General features: G+C 49.3%; 1 protein-coding gene across 3 annotated transcripts in view; it reads right to left on the bottom strand.

Moving 5' to 3' along the window:
* Positions 1-16,484, bottom strand: part of PHF21B (PHD finger protein 21B) — a 60,461-nt gene extending 43,977 nt beyond the window's left edge. For 2 of the 3 annotated variants that reach the window (XM_038756916.1, XM_038756918.1), the window contains exons 1-2: positions 16,418-16,484; positions 15,265-15,330 (exon numbers count right to left, since the gene is read on the bottom strand). In XM_038756916.1, coding sequence (XP_038612844.1) covers positions 15,265-15,330; positions 16,418-16,474 — 123 coding nt within the window. In that variant the 5' untranslated portion in view covers positions 16,475-16,484. The remainder of the gene's footprint in view (positions 1-15,264; positions 15,331-16,417) is intronic. The other variant, XM_038756917.1, reaches the window with a different exon arrangement.
* Between the last annotated feature and the right edge of the window lie 6,833 nt (positions 16,485-23,317).

The following is a 23,317-nucleotide window of genomic DNA, read 5'->3' as shown; positions in this document are numbered from 1 at the left end:
AGTAAGTCCTTAACAAGAACTACAGTTATTATTATTATCTACTCCAGCATTTAGTACATAGTAAGCACTTAGCAAATACCAATATTAATATTATTATTACATTTCATCCTAAAATTTCCTTTCCTGCCTACTTGAACCTTATTCTTCCTCCTGCTGTAAATACTTTTTGATTATCTGTCACCCACTAGACTGTTAGTGCCTTGCAGTCAGGGAACACTGTATTGCTTCTGATGTGGTCTGCCAAGGACTTAGTACAGTGTTCTGCCCTCAGAAGGTATTCAGTACATAATCATTCATTGACTGCATTAGTACTAGAAGGAGAAGGAGGAGGAGAAAGAGGAAGAAGAGGAGGAGTAACAGCAGTTGCAATAATACTTATTAGACTCCTGAGTGCAGCACACTGAATCGAGTGCTTGAGAAGGTACAAGTGTGAGAAATGTGAGATACATTTCTTCACCACGAGGAATATCCACCCTCCTAGGGGATATAAACATAGAAATGATTGATTTCGAGGGAACCCCCCCACCTTAGATTAACCGACCATTGGTATTTTTTCAATCTATCCATCATATTTATTGAACTCTTACTGTGTGCAGAACACTGCGCTGAGTGCTTGAGACAGTACAATATAAAAATATAACAGAGTTGGTAGACACATTTCTTGCCTTCAAGGAGCCTGCAATCTAGTAGGAGTTTGTTTACCTGGGAAGAAAGTGCTCAATTGGTCAAAATCTATCTGGAAAGTGATGGACATTAACTCAACCTCTGGGACCCCCAATCTGCATTTCCCCTGCAGCCCTGGTCACTGCTGCCCCAATCCTATCCATTGTTCTCTCGCAAGCAGTTAGTATAATGCTCCACCCTCAGTAAGCACTTAATACCACTGATTGATTTGAAATTTGCCCCAGCCCCATAGGACTTACGGAAATATTTTTATGCAGTACTATTTCCCCTGTCCCTAGTCTACTTTAATGTCTGTCTTCCACTGAAGACTGTAAACCTCTTGTGGGCGGGGATCATGTCTACCAACTGTGTTGGTAGCTCTCTTCCTCCCTTCAAGGCCCTACTGAGAGCTCATCTCCTCCAGGAGGCCTTCCCAGACTGAGCCCCTTCCTTCCTCTCCCCCTCGTCCCCCTCTCCATCCCCCCATCTTACCTCCTTCCCTTCCCACAGCACCAGTATATATGTATACATGTTTGTACATATTTATTACTCTATTTATTTTACTTGTACATATCTATTCTATTTATTTTATTTTGTTAGTATGTTTGGTTTTGTTCTCTGTCTCCCCCTTCTAGACTGTGAGCCCACTGTTGGGTAGGGACTGTATCTATATGTTGCCAACTTGTACTTCCCAAGCACTTAGTACAGTGCTCTGCACACAGTGAGCGCTCATTAAATATGATTGATTGATTGATTGATTGTACTGTATTCTCCCAAGTGCTTAATATAGTGCTCTGCACATAGTAAGCACTCAATAAATGCCACTGATTGACTGATTGATTGCTCTGCACACAGTAAGTACTCAACAAATACCATTGGGGTATTTGATTGATTGATTGATTGATTGATTGAGACACAGTTGAGAAGCAGTATGGCCTAGTTCTAATCCCAGCTCCACCACTTGACTGCCATGTGATCTTGGGTAAGTCACTTTGCTTCTCTGTGCTTCAGTTACCTCATTGATAAAATAGGGATTAAGACTGTGAGCCCCATGTGGGACAGGGACTGTGTCCAACCTGACAACCTTGTATCCACCGCAGTGCTTAGTAGAGTACCTGGCACATAGTAAGTGCTTAGCAAATATCAGGACAACAACAATAATAATATTGGTGATAATAATAATAATGATCAACATCATAATAATACTACAGTCCACTTACTCCCAGGCCCAGACTCTTTCTACTAGGCCATGCTGCTTTTCAGGTCCTTCCAACATCCTTCTCAGGAGAGGTCCCAGGGCCTGAGGTACTGACATCCCCTCCCCAACCAGGGACAGGGGGTGACGGGGGGAGGGGGTGGTGATGGTGGAGGCAGAGTGATCGGGGGCGAGTTTAATAACGTGGAGGCGGCCTTCATATCTCAGGAGAGCTGGGGACACGAGGCCCATCAGAAGTGTCCCTTGTCACTTTGTAACCTGCGGCTCATATTCAATTCCGTATCACAGGCCCAATATGTATATATTTTTAATTACATTTTCAGGCTCATTTACATGCGCATATTGGCTTTCCGCCTGAATGATATCAAAAGCCCTCTGTTCTTCCCCTCTCTCTCTTCTCTCTCTCTCTCTCTCTCTCTCTCTCTCTCTCTCTTTCCTCCCTAACTGGTGCATTTCAGAGGCCCAGGTCTATCCTCTGCTCTTCGGTTCCTAAGAAAAGCTTCAATTGGCCTACAGATCCACAGGCGATCATGAGAGGCTTGGAGAGATTCATTAAAAGGAAAATTGTGGCAGTCAGTCCAATCAACAAGCAGGACGGGCCAGTTGGTCTGCAAGCCAGTCTGGTTTAAATATGGCCTAGCAGAAACAGTATGGGGTTGGAAGTCAGGGGACATGGGTTCTAAATCTAACCCACCACATGCCTGCTCTGTGACCTTAGGCAAGTCATTTCACTTTTCTGGGCTTCATTTCCTCATCTCCCTCCCACTTAGACTGTAAGGCCCACGTGGGACAGGGACTGTGTGTGACCTGATGATCTTGTATCTACCCCAGCGTTTAGTACAGTGCTCTGCACATAGTAAGCGCTCAATAAATATGATTGATGATGATCTATGTGGGCAGATCTGCAAGGAAGTCCCAGCAACCTGTACAGCCCTTAGCTGGACTCATGCTAATCAGATAAAGGGTCGACTTTATACTTTGGCCCACTGCCCCAGCAGTGGAATAATAATGATAATAAAATTGTGACATTTGTTAAACACGTACTATGTGACAAGAACTGGGAAAAATGTAATACAACCACACACAATCCCCATCCTACATGGGGCTCACCGTCTAAGGGAGATGGGAAAACTGATATTTAACCCCGTTTTACTGACATGGAAACTGAGGCCCAAACAATAAAGTACTTGCCCAAGGTTCCCAGCAGGTAAGTGACAGAGCCAGGATCAGAACCCAGATCTCTTGACCACCATGCTTTTTCTGCTAGGCCACACTGCTTCCAGGGCTGATTCTTCCACAAAGAGTTTTGGTTTCTAAGTCTTAATGACTGGGCCAAGGCCATACATAGCACAGATTCAGCACAGCACAGCACAGCACAGCATAGAGAAGCAGTGTGGTCAGAGAAGTTAGCTGAAATGCCCAAGGTCACACAGCCAGCTAGAGACAAACCTGCAAGATGCTTTCTTTTATATATTTCTAAGCACTTTACTATGTGTCAAGCACTGTACTATACTAAACACTGGGGTAGATAGATACAAGGTAATCAGGTCAGACACAGTCCCTGTCCCACATGGGGCTCATAGTCAAAATAGGAGGAAGAACAGGAATTGAATCCCTATTTTACAGATGAGGAAACTAAGTCCCAGAGAAGTGAAGTGATTTGCCCAAGGTCATGCGGTAGGATGTTGGTGATTCTTGTCTTGTCTTGTGCCTTCAAGTCGCCTTCGACCCATAGCAATGCCATGGACACATCTCTCTCAGAACAGCCCACCTCCATCTGCAATCATTCTGGTAGTGTACCCATAGAGTTTTCTTGGTAAAAATACGGAAGTGGTTTACCGTTGCCTCCTCCCACGCAGTAGACTTGAATCTTCACCCTTGATTCTCTCCCACGCTGCTGCTGCTCAACACAGGTGAATTTTGACTAGTAGCAGATTGTCTTCAACTTGCTAGCCACTGCACAAGCAAGGAATGGAATGGAAATGTCTCTGCCTGGCTCTCCCTCCCGTAGTCGAGACTGGTAGAGTACTGGGAACTCTCCAGGTATGACCCTGAAGGGGTGTTGGCAATTAGCCAGTTCCAAAAGAAACCCCCACAATGCAGCATCAGGTTCCAAATTCCTCTAAGTTAGACCCCCAAAATGGGGTAGATTTGGGTGGGCAGGGGCAGGCAGGACAGGAGAGATCAGGGGAAGAGGGAGATGGGGGGATGGGGGAATGAGGAGCTTACACTCAGGTTCCCCAGCACCCCAAAATCAAGCCCATTCTTCAAGTAGCACTACCCACCCTCACATGGCTCCCAGGCCCAAACCAGTCACTTCAGTCTCTGTGTTTAGGACTTCCAGCCACAGGGTCGCAGAGACCCAACCTTTAACCTATCAGAAGGACTAAATACCACCCCCCATCCCCACCCTCTAGTTGATCAGCCAATTTTAGTTATTGAGTGCTTACTATGTGCAGAGCACTGTACTAAGCACTTGGGAGAGTCCAATCCAAACATAAACAGACACTTTCCCTGCCTACCCCCTCTGCATGCTAATGATGGAAACAGGCAGAAACGCAGCAAGGCTTTGATTTCGATGGCCGCTGGTGGTCGGAGGGTGAGGGGGTCAGCGATCAACTCAAGCTCAGCAACATCAGCAATTTCCCGGGGTACCCTGCAAGGAGCCACTTTAGAAAAAAGCTTATGTGGGTTCTGTCTCTCCTGAGCGACTAGGGAAGACAGAGAGCGATCCCCTGACCCTCATCAGGCCCTGGCTTAGAAATTGGCTACCAGATTCTGGAGAGGGCCGGTGGGGGACAGAGAGGGCAGAAGGTGACGAGACTGTGGCCCGTGGCCTCTCAGTCGGCCTGAAATAGTGACTCCTTAGCTTTCCTCCAAAAGATGAATATGTGTGGAATCGGTCCCATCTCCCACCAGCCCCACCGCCTCCTCTTTCCTGTTTCCTCTTGGTCCGGAGGACCAGTCTTGCTCCCCATCTCTGCCTCCTGCCCGCAACCCACCCCGGTAACCCTGCCAGCTTGCCACAGCCGGGCCCGGCCAGTGTCCACCCTCCACCTGACCAGATGAGGAAGCCCTTCCTTACCATGCCGGGAAGGAGAGCTAATAATAATAATAATAATAATTGTGGTATTCATTAAGCACTTACTATGTGCCAGGCAATGTAGGTGGATACATTGCCTGAGGTGGATACAAGCACAATGGGCTGGACGCAGTCCCTTTCTCGTGGAGCTCACTGTCTCAATCTCCATTTTGCAGATGAGGTAACTGAGGTCCAGATAAGTGAAGTGACTTATCCAAGGTCACACAGCAGACAAGAGAAGCAGCATGGTCTAGTGGCAAGAGCATGGGCTTGGGAGTCAGAGAACGTGGGTTCTAATCCTGCCTCCACCCCTTGCCTGTTGTGTGCCCTTGGGCAAGCCACTTAACTTCTCTGTGCCTCAGTTACTTCATCTGTAAAATGGGAATTAAGACTGTGCCCCCCAGATGGGACAACCTGGTGACCTTGTATCTACCCCAGCGCTTAGAACAGTGCTTGGCACATAGTAAGCACTTGACAAATAACATTATTATTATTATTATCATCATTATTATGTGGCAGAGCCAGAATTAGAACCCTTGACCTTCTGACTCCCAGGGCTGTGCTCTATCCACTACACCATGCTGCTTCTCTAAGCCCAAAATCGCATCAAGGAGCTGGGCCGAGATTCTCTTCACCTGAAGGGCAGGAAGGACATTGTGCGAGCCCCATGTGGGTGAGGGGCTGTGTCCAACCTGATTATCTTCTATCTCTTCCAGAGCTCAGAGCTTAGTACGGTGGGCAGGGAATGTGACTGCTTATTGTTCTGTTGTACTCTCTCAAGCGCTTAGTACAGTGTTCTGCACACGGTATGTGCTCAGTAAATACGACTGACCGGCACGGAGTAAGTACTTAAGAGATAGCTCCATTAGGGTCATTATTCTTACCAGGACAAAGAGTGCTGGGAAAAATCACCCTGCTGGCTGAAGGGATGGATGCCCCAACTGGAGACTGAGGTGGACCCGAGGAGAAAACAGTGTGGGAAACAGTGGGAAACACTGTGGCCTAGTGGGGAGAGCACGGGCCTGGGTGTCCGAGGAGCCAGGTTCTAAACCTGGAGCTGCCATTTGTTTGCTGCATGTCCTTGGACAAGTCACTTCACTTCTCTGGGCCTCAGTCCCCTCAACTGTAAAATGGGGATTCAATCCTTGTTCTCCCTCCTACTTAGACTGTGAGCCCCATGTGGGACAAGGACTGTGCCTGACCTGATTAACCTGTATCTACCCCAGAGTTTAGAACAGACTTGGCACATAGTAAGCACTTTCCCAATACTAGAAAAAAAATCCAGTGGTAAAAGTGCCCAAGAAGTGAGAAAGTGGCTGCAGAGCGCATCATCTCCCCTTAAGCACTCTGGGTGGAGGTGACCCAAAAGCAGCCGAGATCGGAGAACAAACACCCAGTTCTCGGAGTCTGCATTTGGTACTTTCCGATGTGGAAGGGGTAGCCGCTCTCTCCTCTCTCTTTCTTCGAACAGCATCCACGAAATGAAAGGCAATTGTCCCTGCGATTCCTCCTTTGGAGCAGACAAAGAGCCTTGTGAGGGGAAAGCTTGCTAAATCACAAGGATAATCACCCTAGCCAGCTCCTCTAATGAGACACCATGGGATTACTGGAGTTATTATAAGAGTCGTCTTATTGAAGAAATTCAAAGTTAATTGAAATCAATTGTGCTGCTCTGACAGCAGGTGTTTGAAGAAGCTCAAGTATCAAAGTGGACGGTTTAGGACAGACGTCACAGTCACTCTTGCCCCTGGTCCACGGTGGGTGGCAGGCTCGGGCGGGTCAGGGAAGGGCAAAGCCAAAGGGGGTAGCCGGTCCGGGACGTGGATTCTCCCCGGCTGCCAGGGGGCCACCAGCCAGATCCACCCGCAGCTCTGAACTTCCTCTCCAAAAGCCACTCTGTCCAGCCTGACAATGTCCTTCCGATCCCCCAGCACAGCAAAAATCTTAAACCCTGTCCCCATAGCCGGTCCTGTGGCTCCTTTTGGAGAGCCGAGACAGAGTGTTGGATGACCAGTCCAGAACTCAATCTGATCCATCTGTCTGCCTGTCTGTCCATCCACTCATCCTTTCGTTCATCCTCCGATCTGTCGTGCCAGCCAGCCTTCCATCCAGCTGCCCATGCATCCATCCATCCATCCAACCACCCCTCCATCCATCCATCCTTCCTTCCATCAGTCCGTCTGTCCATCTATCCATCATCCATACCTAGTCCCTCTTTCCATCAGCTGATCCATCTATCCATCTATCCATCCTGTCACCAGTCTGTCCATTCATCCATCCACCCAACCATTCTTTTGTCCAACCTTCCATCTGTTTATCCATCTATTCATCCATCCACCCATCCATCCACACATTCACCTATCCATCCACCCATACTTTTGTCAGTCTGTCCGCCAGCCCATCCATCCATCCACTCTTCTGTCAATCCATCCCTTCATCCATCCACCAGACCATCCATCCATCTCTCTTTCCCACCATCAGTTTGTCTGTCTGTCCATCCATCCATCCATCCATCTAGAAGATTTAATGCCTAGCAGGTGCAGAGCACTATACTAAGTGCTTGGAAGAGGACAACAGATTTAACATCCCCTGACGTTTGAGGGCCTAAGGGTTTGGGTCAAACGGATATAAAATCTACTATCCAGCCAGCCCCTCCCATCTACCGATTTGGAAGGCAGCAAGAAAAGTTGTTTGGGCCTTGAGAAACACTGGTCTTGGGTTTCCCACTGCCCCCAGAATCCAGTTCAAGATGGTGGTGTTGATGAGACTGTAAGCTCGTTGTGGACAGGGAATGTGTCTGTTCATTGTGATCATGTACTCTCTCAAGCTTTTAGTACAGTGCTCTGCACACAGTAAGTGCTCAATAAATACGATTGATTGAATGAATGAATGACTTCATGTGGATCCTGAGCGAGGGTGGGGTTCTCCTGTGCCACCCCAGGGGCTCCCCAGCTGGGTCCCCAGCAATGATGCCAGCTTCTTGTGCCAGCGGAGAACAGTGGCCCAGAAACCGGGGAGGCCACACATGAGCATCAAACATGTAATGATAATAATCATAATAACTGTGGCATTTATTCATTGCTTACTATGTGTGCTGGTTCTTGGGAATGTGTCTTTTGATTCCTTCGTGGAAGGAAAGTTTCTTTCTTTGCCTTTTGGAAGAGAACTGGAAACCAGCTGATACCCACGTGGCTTCCGGAAAAGCAAGTCTTTTTTCAAGGCTTCCTTTCCTTTCAAGTTTCCTTTCTAGAAGCAGTGTACCCTAGTGGAAAGAGCCTAGGCCTGGGAGACAGAGGACCTGGGTTCTAATACCAGCCCTGCCACTTGTCTGCTCTGTAACCTTGGACAAGTCACTTACTTTGTGCCTCAGTTACCTCCTCTGTAAAATGGAGATTAAAACTGTGAGTTCCTTGTGGCAAGGGTACTCTGTCCAATCAGATTAGTTTGTGTCTATCCCAGTGCTTAGTACAGTGCCTGGCACATAGTAAGCTCTTAACAAATACCATGAAAAAAAAAATCAGACCGGCACCACCATCCAAACTGGGAAATGATTATTTTATGATAGAATTTTGATGGTGAATACAGGCATTTCTCTTTTTCTTTTGCTTTTCTAAAGACCTGAAATAATGACGTATAAGAACTGTGGCATTTGTTAAGTGCTTACTACATAATAATGATAATAATAATAATAATTTTGGTATTTGTTAAGCACTTATTATGTGCCAAGCACTGTTCTAAGCACTGGGGGAGATACAAGGTAATCAGGTTGTCCCACATGGGGCTCACAATCTTAATCCCCATTCCAGATGAGGTAATTGAGGCACAGAGAAGTTAAGTGACTTGCCCAAAGTCACACAGCTGGTAAGTGGTGGAGCAGGGATTATAACCCATAACCTCTGACTCCCAAACCCGTTCTCTTTCCACTGAGCCACGCTGCTTCTCACGCTGCTTCAGTGATACATCCTAAGCACTGAAGTAGATATAAGATTTAAGGTGAGGCCAATGTCTGCCTCACATGGGACTCACAGTTTAGAGGAGACTGAGTCCAGATATTTAATCCCCACTTTACAGATGTGGAAGCTGAGGCACAGAGAAGTTACGTGGCTTTTTCCAAGGCCACACAACAAACAACTGGCAGAGCTAGGATTAGAATCCACATCTCCTGACACCCAGCCCCAGGCTCTTTCCACTGGGCAGCACTCCTGTCAGTGGTCTGCCCTTCCATCTCTACTTTAAAAATCCCCCAAATCTTTACCTGTTGCTGAGAAGATTTTTTTTGCCACCACATGGAGCACTAACAAATAGGCCCAGGAGAATGTCTCCAACCCTGTCTTATTTCAACCCATCCTGGATCAATTAAACAATCAATAGTATTTACTGAGCACTTACTTTGTGGAGAGCACTGTACAAAGAGCTGGGGAGAGGATAATGCCTTCAAGGAGCAAACAATCTAGTGGCCGCTAACCTCCTCCCTGTACCTCATTCTTGCCTGTCCCGCCGTCGACCCCTGGCCCATGTCCTCCCCCTGGCCTGGAATGCCCTCCCTCCATACATCCGCCGAACGAGTTCTCTTCCTCCCTTCAAAGCCCTACTGAGAGCTCACCTCCTCCAAGAGGCCTTTCCAGACTGATTCCCCTTTTTCCTCTCCTCCTCTCCATCCCCCCGCCCTACCTCCTTCCCCTCCCCACAGCACCTGTATATATGTATGTACAGATTTATTACTCCATTTTACATATTTACTACTCTATTTATTTTGTTAATGATGTGCATTTAGCTCTAATTCTATTTATTCTGATGACTTGACACCTGTCCACATGTTTTGTTTTGTTGTTTGTCTTCCCCTTCTAGACTGTGAGCTCGTTGTTAGGTAGGGACCGTCTCTATATGTCGCCAACTTGTACTTCCCAAGTGCTTAGTACAGTGCTCTGCACACAGTAAGCTCTCAATAAATACGACTGAATGAATGAATGAATGAATGGAGCGCTTATGTATATATGGATAATAAATTAGACAGTCAATCGGTTCATTCTGATTGTCCAGTTTGTAAATATTTTATATCCACCTCCCCAAGCAGAATGGTAGCTCCTTGTGGTCAGGAAACAGGTCTCATCCCCGATTTGTACTTCCCTGGCACCCAGTATGGTGCCCTGCCCCATAACTGCTCAACTCCTACCTGTGCACTGCTACTGGGTAAAACAGCGATTGCCGACTTTCATGTTTGATTCTCTGGACATATGGGGTTATGCTGTGTTGTTTCCCTGTGTCCATGCGTTTGGCCATGTTTGAGGAGGAGGGAGTCTTAAGGGAATGAGTCAGGCCAGGTCCAACACCTTCCTCCTCCAAAATTTCCTCATCCAGATCTTTCTCCCCCAAAACTTCCTCCTCCACACCTTCCTACTCCACACCTTCTTCTTTCAGACCTTCCTCCTCCAGACTTTCCTCCTCCATACCTTCCTCCTCCACACCTTCTTCCTCCAGACTTTCCTTCTCCAGACTTTCCTCCTCCACACCTTCCTCCCTCAGACCTTCTTCCTCTAATGACTCCATCAATCAGCATGCCATTTATTGACACTTACTGTACTAAGTGCTTAGGAAAGAACAGTACAATAGAGTTAGCCACATTCCCTGTCCTCAAGAAGCTTACGGAGAAGCAGTGTGGCTGAGAGAAGCAGCGTGGCTCAGTGGAAAGAGCCAGGGCTTTGGAGTCAGAAGTCATGGGTTCAAATCCTGGCTCTGCCAATTGTCAGCTGTGTGACTTTGGGCAAGTCACCTAACTAGGCCTCAGTTCCCTTATCTGTAAAATGGGGATTAAGACTGTGAGCCCCACGTGGGACAACTTGGTCACCTTGTATCCCCCCAGCGCTTAGAGCAGTGCTTTGCACATAGTAAGCACTTAACAAATACCATAATTATTATTGTTACTATTATTATTACAGCCTAGAGAAGGAAGCAGACATTAAAATCAATTGCAGGTGGATATATAAATAAATTCTGCAGGACTGGGGTAAAAGGCAAAGTGATTAAGTGGTGCATATCCAAGTGCAAATAAGTCCACTCTCACTTATAAGCAGTGTGGCTCAGTGGAAAGAGCATGGGTTTGGGAGTCAGAGGTCATGAGTTTGAATCCCGGCTCCACCACTTGTCAGCTATGTGACCTTGGGCAAGTCACTTAACTTTCCTGTGCCTCAGTTACCTCATCTGTAAAATGGGGATTAAGACTGTAAGCCCCACGTGAGAAAACCTGATCTCCTTGTATTCCCCCCAGCACTTAGAACAGTGCTTCACACATAGTAAGTGCTTAACAAATACCATTATTATTATTATTATTATTACTCTCTATCTTTCTGTTTTGACTACCAGGTCCCAAGAAAAGAGGTTTCTGCATGAGAAGCAGTGCGGCTAAGTGGATAGAACCAGGGCCTGGGAGTAAGAAGGACCTGGGTTCTAATTCTGACTACACCGCAGGTCTGCTGTGTGACCTTGGACAGGTCAGTTCACTTCTCTGGGCCTCAGTTCCCTCACCTGTAAATGGGGATTAAGGCTGTTTGCCCCACGTGGGATGGGGGACTGTGTCCAACCTGATTAGCTTGTATCTTCCCCAGCGCTTAATACAGTGCTTACCAGGCAGTAAGCGCTTAACAAATACTATAAAAAAGTGCATAGGCGACACAATAGGGAGAGCAAACAAGGAAAAAGATTCCTGCCCCACAAGTCAATCCCGGCTGTGGCCCAGGATCACCAATCTTAACCAAACTCTGCCCAAGGGAGGCCAGGTGAGCAGTGCTAGCTTCCAAACTCCTTTCATTGGTGGCCTGCCCAACCCTGGGAGAGACAATGCCGCCGGTTCATTAACATGCTGGACCACTCTTCCCCCGCCCCCCACCTCTCCCCACCCCCTCCCTCCTTGCCACATAAAATGTCACAAAGGGGGAAAGGAGAAAGAAAAAAAGCCCAGCACTTGGGGGGTCTCGCTCCTACAAATGAGAGTTTCACAGTATAAGGCCACAATCAGGCCTTGTCCCAACATCTTAATTTCTAGTTATTTAGCACTTTCTAAGTGAGAAAAAAAAATAAAGTTCAGAAGAAAGGGGAATGTGTTGCCTTTGTTTACTTCCCGATTTTGGATACAAAAAAAGGTCAGGGCTGGAAACGGCATGCCCTCTTTCCCCACAAGATGTTCCTTCGTTGTTCTAACACTATTTTTAAACGCGTCTTTCTGCCTTTTCTAAATTCCAGCGTGACATATGATAAATAGCTTCTCTTTTCACTACCACCATAAAAATGTAAATAGCCCTGAAAGAGTTGCCACAATGGTAGGGGGGAATCAAACGCATACCACCTACTCTCCTCTTTAAAATTGTGGAAAACTATTTTCATATTCTGTGGCAGACGTCGCTACCAGCTTTCTTGAGTTGGTTTGTGATTTCGGGATTTTTGGTTGTAGTTTTTGAATCCTCTATCTCGGTTGTTGCACGGTGGCCAATCAGCCTCAAAATAAATAAATATATAAAGGCTTAACGGCTCTTAGCTAGTGTGTAGTGTGAGATTGGCCTGAAAAGAGAAAGTATCGGATTTGATGCTCTACGGTGATTAACCATCTTTGTGCTCTACAGAGTAGGGTAGTCTAACCCCTCCCCCTCCAAAAATGGCATCAAAGCAATCAAAATGGTAATGATCGCCCCCTCCTCCAAACTCTGCAGAGTTTTCTCCATGTTCTAGCCCGAAGGGAGACCCCCCCCCACCACCTCACACACACCCCCGCCCTCCACCAATCTCACAAAATGGAAGCTTCCACTGCCAAGCCCAGGGGGGTTTGACAAATTCGGATCCGGAATCCTGAGTAAGGGGCGAGGGGTGGAGGAGAAAAATAAATGTGAACCCCTCCGTGCACCGAAATGGCCCACTCCATCTCCTCCTCCTCTCCGACCACCTTCGCCAACACTTTATAACTTTCGCTAGGCTTCGAAATAAAATAGCGGCTCACCCCACCCTCAACCATCCTTCTTCTTTTCCTGCCCCCCCTTCCCCTCCCCCCTTTCCTCTTCCTCCTCCCCTCCTCTTCTTCCTCCTCCCCTTCGCTCCTCCTCCTTTCACCTTGCTCCTCCTCTTCTCCTCTCCCTCCGAGAAATAAACGCATAAAGAACGTAAAAGCTGAGGTGCCTTCATGGACCGGGGGGTTGGAAGTCTTAGCCTCCCGTTGGCGTTGGGGAGAGGGAGTCGGGGGGTCGGGGGTCGGGTGGGGGAAGGGGGTCTGGGGGCGGGGGGGGGCAGGGGGAGCCGGCTTTGCAATCAGCAGCACTGACAATCGCGTTCTCATTAATAACAGTCCGCGCCGCCGGACCAAGTTTGGCGCTGGAATCCGGGTCGCTCGGCTGCATTCCTAAGGAATCGCGATCGATTCGGCCGGGGGAGGAAGGAGGTGGGGGGGAAAGGATGGGGGAGGGGGACAGGCAGTCGGAGGGATGCGGAGGGGGGGAGGGATGGGGAGGGGGCGGGAGGGGTCAGGTCCCATTTCCGCCAAAAGAGCTTTTGGAAAGCTGCAGAAGCCCCGCGGGATTAGATGCCAGGTTGAAAGTTCTTGGCTCCGGGCTAGGAAAGGGGGAGGAGAAGGAGAAGCAGGACCAGAGGAGAAGAGCCGGTCGGGGGGGGGGGGGGGGGCGGGGGGGGGAGGTTGCGAGCCGGCAGATCCCCTTCGGGCTTTTACACCAGAAGTGCCGAAAGTGGAGAGGGGGTCGAGGAAGAGACCGGAGCAGCGAGAAGGGAGAAAAGGAAGAGAATGAGGGGGAGAAGAGGAAGAGATTGGGGAAGGGAGGAGGGTGGGAGGGAGGGGAGGTTGGGGAAGGGGGGAGGGGAAAGATTGAGGAAGGGAGGGGGAAGGAAAGGTTGGAAAAAGGAGGAGGGGGAAAGAAAGGTTGGGAAAAGGAGGAGGGGGAAGGAAAGGGTGGGAAAGAGAGGAGGGAGGGGAGAGATTGAGGGAGGGGGAGAGGAGAGGTTGGGGAAGGAAGAAGGGAGGGGGAAATTGAGGAAGGGAGGGGAAGAGGAGAGGTTGGGAAGGGGAGGAGAGAGGGGAAAGGCTGAGGAAGGGAAGAGGGAGGGGAAGAAGAGAGGTTGGGGAAGGGAGGAATGAGGAGGAAGAGTTTGGGGAGGGGAAGGGAAGGAGGAGAGGAGGAAGAGGTTGGGGAAGGGAGGTGGGAAGGGGCTGCGTGCAGTGGCGTGCAGTGGCGTGCAGCGGCATGCAGCGCCGGCCGGGCTGAAGAGCGGCGGGGCCGCGCTTTCTCGGGTCTCTGTTCACGGTGCTGAAGACGCGCAGTCCCCAAAGAGGCCGGCCGCAGACCCCGGCCCAACTCCTCCACCGCGCTGGACACAACTTTCCGCCTCCCCGAGAGAGGGCAGGGGGGACCGGGGAGGGAGGAAGGAGAGGGAGGACCCCCCCTCCCCAGCCTGGCACCTGAGTCCCCCACCCCGAGAACTTTTTAAAAGCTAAAAATCAAAAGTTTGCGGGGGGGAAAGCGGAGCGCTCTCAGCTGTTTGGTCTTGCGGGGGTCCCGTCCCGCCCCCCGCACCCCTCTCCGCTCCGGCCTTCTGGAACCCGCTTCTAATCTCCACCATCGCGGACACAGAAAAAAAGTGAAAAGTGGCACAGATCGACCAGAATCAATCAATCAATTCCAACGCGCCAGCTTGGAACGAAACGAGACAATGGCAAGGTGGAGGGCGCGAGTGGGGGGGAGAGAAAGATGTAAAAAAGTCATCCGTAAAAACGCGTTTTGCGAAGGGAACCAGAACTGGCTTGAGCCTCGTAACCCCGGCCGCCCCGGATCCCCAAGTTTCCCTCTCCACGTTGCTCGGGGGCGTCCGCGTGCAAAGTAACCCGACAGAAGAGAATTTTCCATATTCCTGAAACATGTCGACAAACTCAAAATGGACGCCTCAAAAATTGTTCTTTCTACGTTTTAAGTCCGGCTTCTCTCCTCTCCCCCTCTCTCCTTTTTTTTTTTTTTTTTGGAGGAGGTGGGGGGAGGCAATATTAACATCCCTCTCTTAGTCGTGAGGAAAGTAAAACCCGGATTCCTTTCTTCCGAGAGACAGAGACAGAGAGGGAGAGGGGAGAGAGTTGAAAAGGGAGAGAGAGGGAGAGAGACAGAGACGGAGAGAGAAGCAACAATGTAACTTTATGGGCTCTGAAAATGCATCTCTTATTCCCTGCTCTCGGTATTTTTAGCTGACGCAGACACTTTTTCGGGTGTTGCGAAAGGACAGGCGCAAGCCCCAATCATCTAGGAGCGAATGAATCCATTCTTACTTGGTTTTCATTTAGAGCTGCTATCCTTAATTGCTTTTCTCGGATTTGTTTCTTAAGCTCGCCGTTCTGCAAAAATGGCAATAGAATGCATATTCAGAAGAGGTGTTAACTCCTCTGTAAAGAATAAACTTGCGATCTCAAATTGGTTAAAACGCAAACGATTCCTTCCCCCCACCTCTCTAATCTCTCCCCAACACACTCGCGTGCGCGCACACACACATACACACTCACACTCGCTCACATTCACACACACATGCACACACCAAAGCCTTCTAAAACCACACACGCACAAATACATACACACATACAGGCAACCCGTAGCGGAAGACTCGGAGCAAACCACAAAATGAGATCTCTTTACTGATAAAGTTTCTCATTTTCCTGTCCCAACACCAAAGCACTCAATGCACCAGGATAAAACACTGAAACGTCAGCACCATCTGCATTTTACCTGTGGATTTGGCTTCATCTGTGCAACTAGTTTCTATTAAAAAAAAAAAAAAGATCGCCCGAAATGGAGGAATTAGAAACTGTTTCAACTTTAAGGGGTTTTGTTAAAAAAAAATGAGTGAGTGTGTGCGTGTGTGTGTGTGTGAGAAAAGGGGGAGGGGGTATATGAACAAAGAGGCAAGTAAATACAGCGAGTCAGTTTCAAGCAAAAGCTCATAAATATTCAAGTCTCGTCCTAATCTCTCCCGCACACGCGCGCGCGCGCGCGCACACACACACACACACACACGCGCATACACACCCGGTGCACACACTCACTCACACTCACACACACTCATACAAGCTCCAGCCGCAATATTACTCCAGCTCCCTTCAGCCGCCGCGACCACAACAAAAACACAAACTCAGGGCAAACAATCTGCAAAGCTACTTTTCTCCCGGTGGGCGACATTGCCATGGGGAAAGGGAGCCCGGGGGAGGGAGAGAGGAGGGTCGGCCGACCCCCTCCCCACTTCTCCCCACCCCTGCACCAGACCCCCCCCCCCCCCCCGCCCCCGGCCGCTGGACCCGTCTTCTCCAGGCCTGTTGGAGTCCAGCCCAGCCCCCGGGCTGCCCGTCCGCTGGCCCCCTCGGGGGGCTCCAGGACGCCGGGGTCTGTCCGGTTGGAGGCTCCCCTCCAGGCCTCGGCCTCGCCCCTCTTTACCTGGTGGCACTGGATCTCCACTTGGATCGCCGCCTCCTGCAAGCTCTGCAGCTCCATCCCCGTAACTTGTCAACCACTTGGAGCTCACTTTTCCCCCGCGATCCCAGTGTGAAGTTGTTTTGGTTTGGGGGAGGGGAGGAGGAGGAGGAGGAGGAGGGGGAGGAGGGGAGGAGGAGGGGGAGGAGCAGGGGGAGGGGGAGCAAGAAGCCAATGCAAACGCCAGGGAGAGAGGAAGAAAGGCAGGAGAAGGCCGGCGGGAACAATCGGGACAACCCCTCAGTCTTCAAAGCAAGTTCTCCCTCGACTCTTGGCTGGAGGGATGGAGGGACCCGAGATCATCATTCCCTTTCCACCGATTGGAGGGGGGGGATGGAGAGAAAAATTCCCCTCCAATCCCCCCCCTTTTTTAGCTCCCCCCGACACCCCTCCCCCAGAGGCAGCCGACGCCCAAGGTCGCCCGCCCGGAGGCTAGCTTTGCCCCCTTCACCAGCCACCCCAGCCGCAGCGTTCCGGACCAGGGAGACTTGAAACGGGAGGGACTATATTCCTCAGCCCGCGCCTTGATTTCACTTGGCCTCGGGAAAAAGTTGTGCCTCGGCTGTCAATGCTAATTCGGAAGTGCCCGGATGGAGCAGGCAGTGGCGGGGGGAGGGGGAGGGAAATGGGGAACTAACAGGATCCTCCCCCTCCCCACCCCCAGCCCCCCCCATCCCCACCCCAACCCCCCGCCAAGTACATGCGCACTGATGCTCCGCGGTGCGCGAGAGAACAACAAAAGTGCTTGGAGACGGAGGGGAGGAGGGGGAGAGGAGAAGGAGAGAGAAGAAGAAGAGGAGAGAGAGGAGAAGCGAGACGAAGAGAGAGAAAGGGAGAGGGAGAAAGGAGGAGGACTGGAAAAGGGGAGAGGGAGAAGGGGGACAGGGAAGAAGGAGGAAAGGGAGAGAGAAGGAGGAGGGAAGACGGAGAGAGAAGAGGGGGAGAGATGAAGAAGGAGAAGGGGAGAAGAGGGAGAAAGAGAAAGGAGGAGGAAGAGGAGGGGAAGAGACGAAGAGGGAGAGAGGAGGAGGAGGGGAAGAGAGGAAAGAGAGAAGGGGGAGAGAGGAGAAGGAGGAAAGACAGGGAGAGAAGAGGGGGGAGAGACGAAGAGGCAAAAGGGGGAGAGAGAAGGAAGGAAGAAAGGGAGAGAAAGGAGGGGGGAGAGACGAAGAAGGAGAAGGGGGAGAGAGAAGAGGAGAGGGAGAAGGGAGAGAAAGAGAGGACAGGGCGAAGGGGACAGGGAAGAAGGAGGAAAGGGAGCAAGAAGAAAGACAGAGAGTGAAAGGGGTAGAGATGAAGAGGGAGGAGAGAGACGAGAGGAAGAAAGGGAGAGGAGGAGGACAGGGAGAGACGAAGGGGGAGAGAGAAGGGGAGAGGTAAAGAGAAGGGGGAGTGGAAGAGAGGAAGAAGGGGAGCGAGAAGCAGGAGGAAAGAGAGAGAGAGAGGAGGAGGAGGAAAGACGTGGGGGGGGGGAGACAAAAAGGGAGAAGGGGGAGAGAGAAAGGAGGAGGAAGAGGAGAGAGGGAGAAAGAAGAGGGGAGAGAGAAGAGACAGATGAAGGAGAGAGACCGAGTGCTGAGGAGAGAGTCCGAAACTCTCAGCAACGGGAACTTGGAAAGTGCAGAGGGAGGAGGGTGGTCAGTGGGAGGCTGGGGGAGGCGGATCAGGGGTGCCTCTCTGGCTCCTCTCCCCTCCCTACTCCCCCTCGCCCCAGCCCAGCCTCTGATTGCTGCAGACCAAGAGGTGCTGGAGGAAAGCTGTTTGCTGCTTCCCCGCCCCCCCCACCCCGCCACAATTCCTCCCCCCTTCGGGACCGCTACCTAGAAGAAAGACTTCTGCTCCCATATCCCTCTCTTCCCACCCCCACCCCGGCCTGGGGAGCGTTATAATGGAAGGTCTCAAACTGGCGATGGGCGGATCATTGAATTTTCCTCTTCCCCCCTTCCCCCCCACCCCCGTCCCTCTTTCCTTTCCTTTCTACTTCTCTTCCTACCTCTTTCCTCTTTCTTGCTCCCCCCTTTCCATTCTCCTCTAGCCTTCCTTTCGCTGTCCTCTAGCCCTGGTCCTTGAAAAAATTAAATTACCCGTGGCGAAGTGCCCCCACCAGCGGTCCCCCCTCCCCCAAAAGATGCCTTGCAATTCAAATGGTGGGCGCACCGTTCCCCTGAATGTGAATGGGAAGTTCTCTCTCCCCATTCGCAGCCATTCGGAATGGGAAAAGGGAGTGGGAGTCGAGAAGTCAGAGGGGAATCAGTTGCATCCCCCCAAAAGAAAATCTCGGCCTGGCTATTGGTTTCAAGAGAGGTTCTTTTGGGGAATCCCAACTTCACTGCCAGTGGCTTTGCTGCTGAAAATCGCGGTTTTTCATCACCAATTAAATCTGGGTCGAGGGTCTATCAGCTGCTGTTGTGCTGCCTGAAACGGGGACAGATTAAGGGGAATGAATGCTTTGGTTCTGGATTCCGAAAGCCCAACTTGCTTTAACTTTCCCTACCCAAACCCTCCCCTACCTTCCCAACCTAGTTCTAACAACTCAACGCACTCTCGTCCTCGGAAAAGTAAAAAAAGTGAATGAAAAACGGAGCTATCTGGGTGAACGTGTTGTTGGATTTTTCTCGGCTGGGGAGGTAGGAGGGGGCACTAGCTAGCGACGTTTTATATCCTACGTATTCAAGACTGGATCATCTGTTTTGGGGGCACTGATCAGGCAAGAAAAATGAACGCTCAAGCGTCGGACCGGATGAACGAATGCTCAACCACATTATAATGCCTCCTCCCTAAAGGTTTTAGGAAAAAAAAGGAAAATCTTGGGCAAAAGCATGTTGTTCTGGTTTCAGGGAAAAAAAATCACACGGTTATATTTTTGAGAGCTTTTTTAAATTAAGTATAATTTTAGAGTACGGTTATGGCAAAAAAAAAACCCAACACCCGAGAGCTGTCATTGTTTATGAACCAAAAAAGGGTGGGGGGGTGGAGGGAGGCATCCATTGCTTAAATATTCTAAGTGGCCTTTACTGCAGAAGGTAGTGTTCAGAAATGCAGAGTCCCTTTTCTTGGAAAATTTTTTTAATGGTATTTGCTAATCGCTTACTATTTTCCAGGCAGTGTTCTAAGCGCTACGGTAGATACGAGACAGTCAGGTTGGACACAGTCCCTGTGCCACAAGGGACTCATAATCTTAATCTCCATTTTGCAGATGGGGCAACTGAGGCCCAGAGAAGGGAAATGATTTGCCCAAGGTCACCCAGCAGACAAGTGGAGCCAGGATTAGAACACAGATCCTTCTGACTCCCAGGCCCATGCTCTATCCATTAGGGCTTAATGATTTTAAGTTCATTAAACTTGTATTCTAACATCATCATCATCATCAATGGTATTTATTGAGTGCTTACTCTCTGTGGAACACTGCACCAGTAATTATGCTTTTTGCCCCAGCTTTTTTCATTGATGACCTAGGGTTTGGGTGGAGGGTGGGAAAAGTTAGAAGTCAGAGACTTGTCCAAGGGAAGTTAAAGCAAGTTGGGCTTTTGGAATCCAGAACCAAAGAAAAAGTGGGGGCCTGAGAGTCAGAGGACCTGGGTTCTGATCCTGGCATCGCCACATTTCTGCTGTGTGATCTTGGGTAAATCACTTCATTTCTCTGGGCTTCAGTTGCCTCATCTATAAAATGAGGTTTAAATACCAGGTCTCCCTCGCCCTTTGACTGCGAATGCCATTTGGGATAGGGACTATGTCTAACATGATTATCTCGTACCTATCAGTGCTTGGCACATTGTAAATCCTTAACAAACACCTCAGTTATCAATATTCAAGTGTTGGGGCATTTGGAAGTGGAGACAGTGAAGACCCTCAGAGTGTATCAGAAACCCCTTGCATGGAGCATGACCAATGCAACATGGAAAGTGTCAGTTTTGTAGTTAGTTATGGGATCGAGGAGTAGTTATGGGACTTAGCCTGTGCTTGCAATGTGGCAATCTAAAAGGAAAGGGAAGCAGATAATGAATTCCCATTTTACAGATGAGGAAACTGACAAGCAGAGAGGATAAGTGGCTTTTCCGAGGTCACAGAGCAGGCCAGGGACCCAGCTGGGACTAGACATCACCCTCCTCCTTCTCTCCTCCCTCTCTCCTCTTCCCCCTCCTCTATCTCCTAACTCCAAGGCCCTTCAACTAAGGACAGAGACTTTTCCAGGGGATTCAGGAAGGGCAAATCTGGGAGGGCTTCATGTATGTGAATGTCAAAAAGAGTCAGCAATGCTTAGTGCAGCGTATGATTTGCAGGAGGAGCTCAATAAGGGCCACACTGCAACACTTCAGCAGATCTCTAGCTTAGGTGTAGAACAAACTAGGAATGAATTCTGAAAGCTCAGCCTTGTCCCCAGTACGAGATAACACCCTGAAAATACTCCATTCATTCAGTCGTATTTATTGAGTACTTACTGTTTTCAGATCACTGTCTTCACACATCTACCCCTTTACTGCTCTGCTCTCTCAGTAACTCAGACTTCGGTCTCTGGTTCAGTGATGCATCCATCCCAGGTAGTGAATGCTCTCATAATAATAATAGTAATAATAACAGCAATTAAGCACTTACTATGTTCAAACCACTGTACTAAACTTCATAGTAGATACAAGATAACCATCGAGTGTGAAGCACCGAAGGAAGGGTCTGTGGCAGAGTTTAACAGAAGGGAGACCATTGTACTTTTCCCAAGCACATAGTACTTAGGTACTGTCACTTAAGTAAGTGCTTAACAAATACCGTTTTTTAAAAAATGGTGAAAGAATCAAATAGATCACGAGCTAGGCAAATAACCCAGTGGTAATCAAGGTATTGACTGAGTACCTACTGAGTAAACAGAAAGTATACATAGGTGCTTAAGTGCTGAAGATGGGATGAAATATGGATGTAATGAGAGTGGGTGAGTCAGGGGTGTGGAATGGTCCGTGCTGGGTCCCTGGTGGAGAGTCAGGAATGGGGAGGGGACAGTTAAGGGTGTTGGATGGTCCACACTGGGTCACTAGTGAGAACCAGTGAAGAGGGATGAAAAGGGGAGAGCTAGTGGTGTTGGAAATAATACACAACCCATCCCTCTAGCCTGGAAGCTTCATATGGGCAGGGAACGTATCTACCAACTCTGTTGTATTATAAGCCCCAAGCATTTAGTACACTGCTCTGCCCACATTAAATGCTCAATAAATACAACTAATTACATTATTCAAACTATCCTTTGTCTGATACTTGCTGCTAACTCTGACCTGGATCCCCTGACCCAGTTGCTCTATAGTGGAAGCTCGTTGTGTGCAGGAAATCTGTCGGTTGTATTGTTCTACTGTACTTCCCCAAGTGCTTAGTACAGTTCTCTGCACACAGTAAGAGCTCAGTAAATATGACTGACTGACTGGCTGACTGACTGACTTCTGACTCAGCCTTCCAGGAAAATCTCAGTCTCCTGCTTCCTGCTTCCTACTTGCTGCCCTGTCAGAACCCCACTAGCTGGAACTATCTCTCCTTCCTGCTCTGGGATTTCTTCCCCTTCTTCCCCAAGCCTTTCTCCTTGCTCAATCCCTCCCCTGCCATTGGCTGGGCTCCAGCTGAAGTCACCAGCTTCGTTCATCATTCATTCATTCAATCATATTTACTGATGTAAACACGCTTATTGTGTGTAGAACACTGTACTTGCTGCTTGGGAGAGTACAATATAACAATAAACAGACACATTCCCTGCCCACAATGAGCTTCCCTCTGGAAGGAGCCTGAGGAGTGGGCAAGTTTCCTGTCCTAGACACCCCCAGGCTCTCACCCTCCCTCTGTGAGCAGTGTGGCTCAATGAAAAGAGCACGGGTTTGGGAGTCAGAGGTCATGGATTCCAATCCTGGCTCCACCAATTGTCAGCTGTGTGATTTAGGGCAAGTTACTTAACTTCTCTGTGCCTCAGTTACCTCATCTGTAAAATGGGGATGAAGACTGAGCCCCACGTGGGACAATCTGATCACCTTGTATCCTCCCCAGCGCTTAGAAGAGTGCTTTGCACGTAGTAAACACTTCACAAATGCTATCATAATAATAATCTACCCACAGTGCACCACCTGAGCAGGCAAGCGACCTACTTCTACACTTTGTATCCAGTTTGATTCTGAGACAGAGGGACGACAGGTGTTTTTATAGTATTTTTTAAGTGCTTACTATGTGCCAGACACTGTACTAAGCAACGGAGTACAAGCTAATCAGGTTAGGCACAGTCCATGTCCCACATGGGGCTCCCAGCCTTACTCCCCTTTTTACAGATGAGGGCCCAGGAAAGTTAAGTGATTTGCCCAAGGCCCTTCAGGAGACAAGTGGCAGAGCCAGGATTAGAATCTAGGTCCTACTACTGACACCCAGGCCCATGCTCTATCCACTAGGCCATTCAGCTTCCCAAGATATTTCAAGATGAGCCACTCTGGTATTTGGAGAGAAGAACTTGTGTGACCATCTCTGGCAATTTCTTAGCCCAGTCCCTTGTTCTCTTCCTGGTCTCCTTGACCTAGCTCCATGCAGGGCTAACAGGGACACTCCAACTTGCCAGACAGAGGGATGTTTAACTCTCAATGCACATCTATGCCTCCTCTCTTCCTCCTCTTCTCTCCTCCCTCCTCTCTTCCTGTTCCTCCCCTTTCCCTTGTCCTTCCATGCTTTTTCTGTTTCTCTGTGAAACCACAGCCCAGAATTTGCCATTCTCATTCATTCAACCAGTCAAATCAGTCACTGGTATTTATTGAGTGCATACCATGTGCAGAGCTTTGTACCTAAGCATTTGGGAATCAGTCAGTCCCTCATATTTATTGAGTGTTTACTGTGTGCAGAGCACTGCACTAACTGCTT

Source organism: Tachyglossus aculeatus, chromosome 14, assembly GCF_015852505.1.
Source record: "Tachyglossus aculeatus isolate mTacAcu1 chromosome 14, mTacAcu1.pri, whole genome shotgun sequence".
NCBI classification, from domain to species: Eukaryota; Metazoa; Chordata; class Mammalia; order Monotremata; family Tachyglossidae; genus Tachyglossus; species Tachyglossus aculeatus.
The sequence above is the reverse complement of the archived record's forward strand: the minus strand, read 5'-3'. Positions and strand labels throughout refer to the sequence as shown.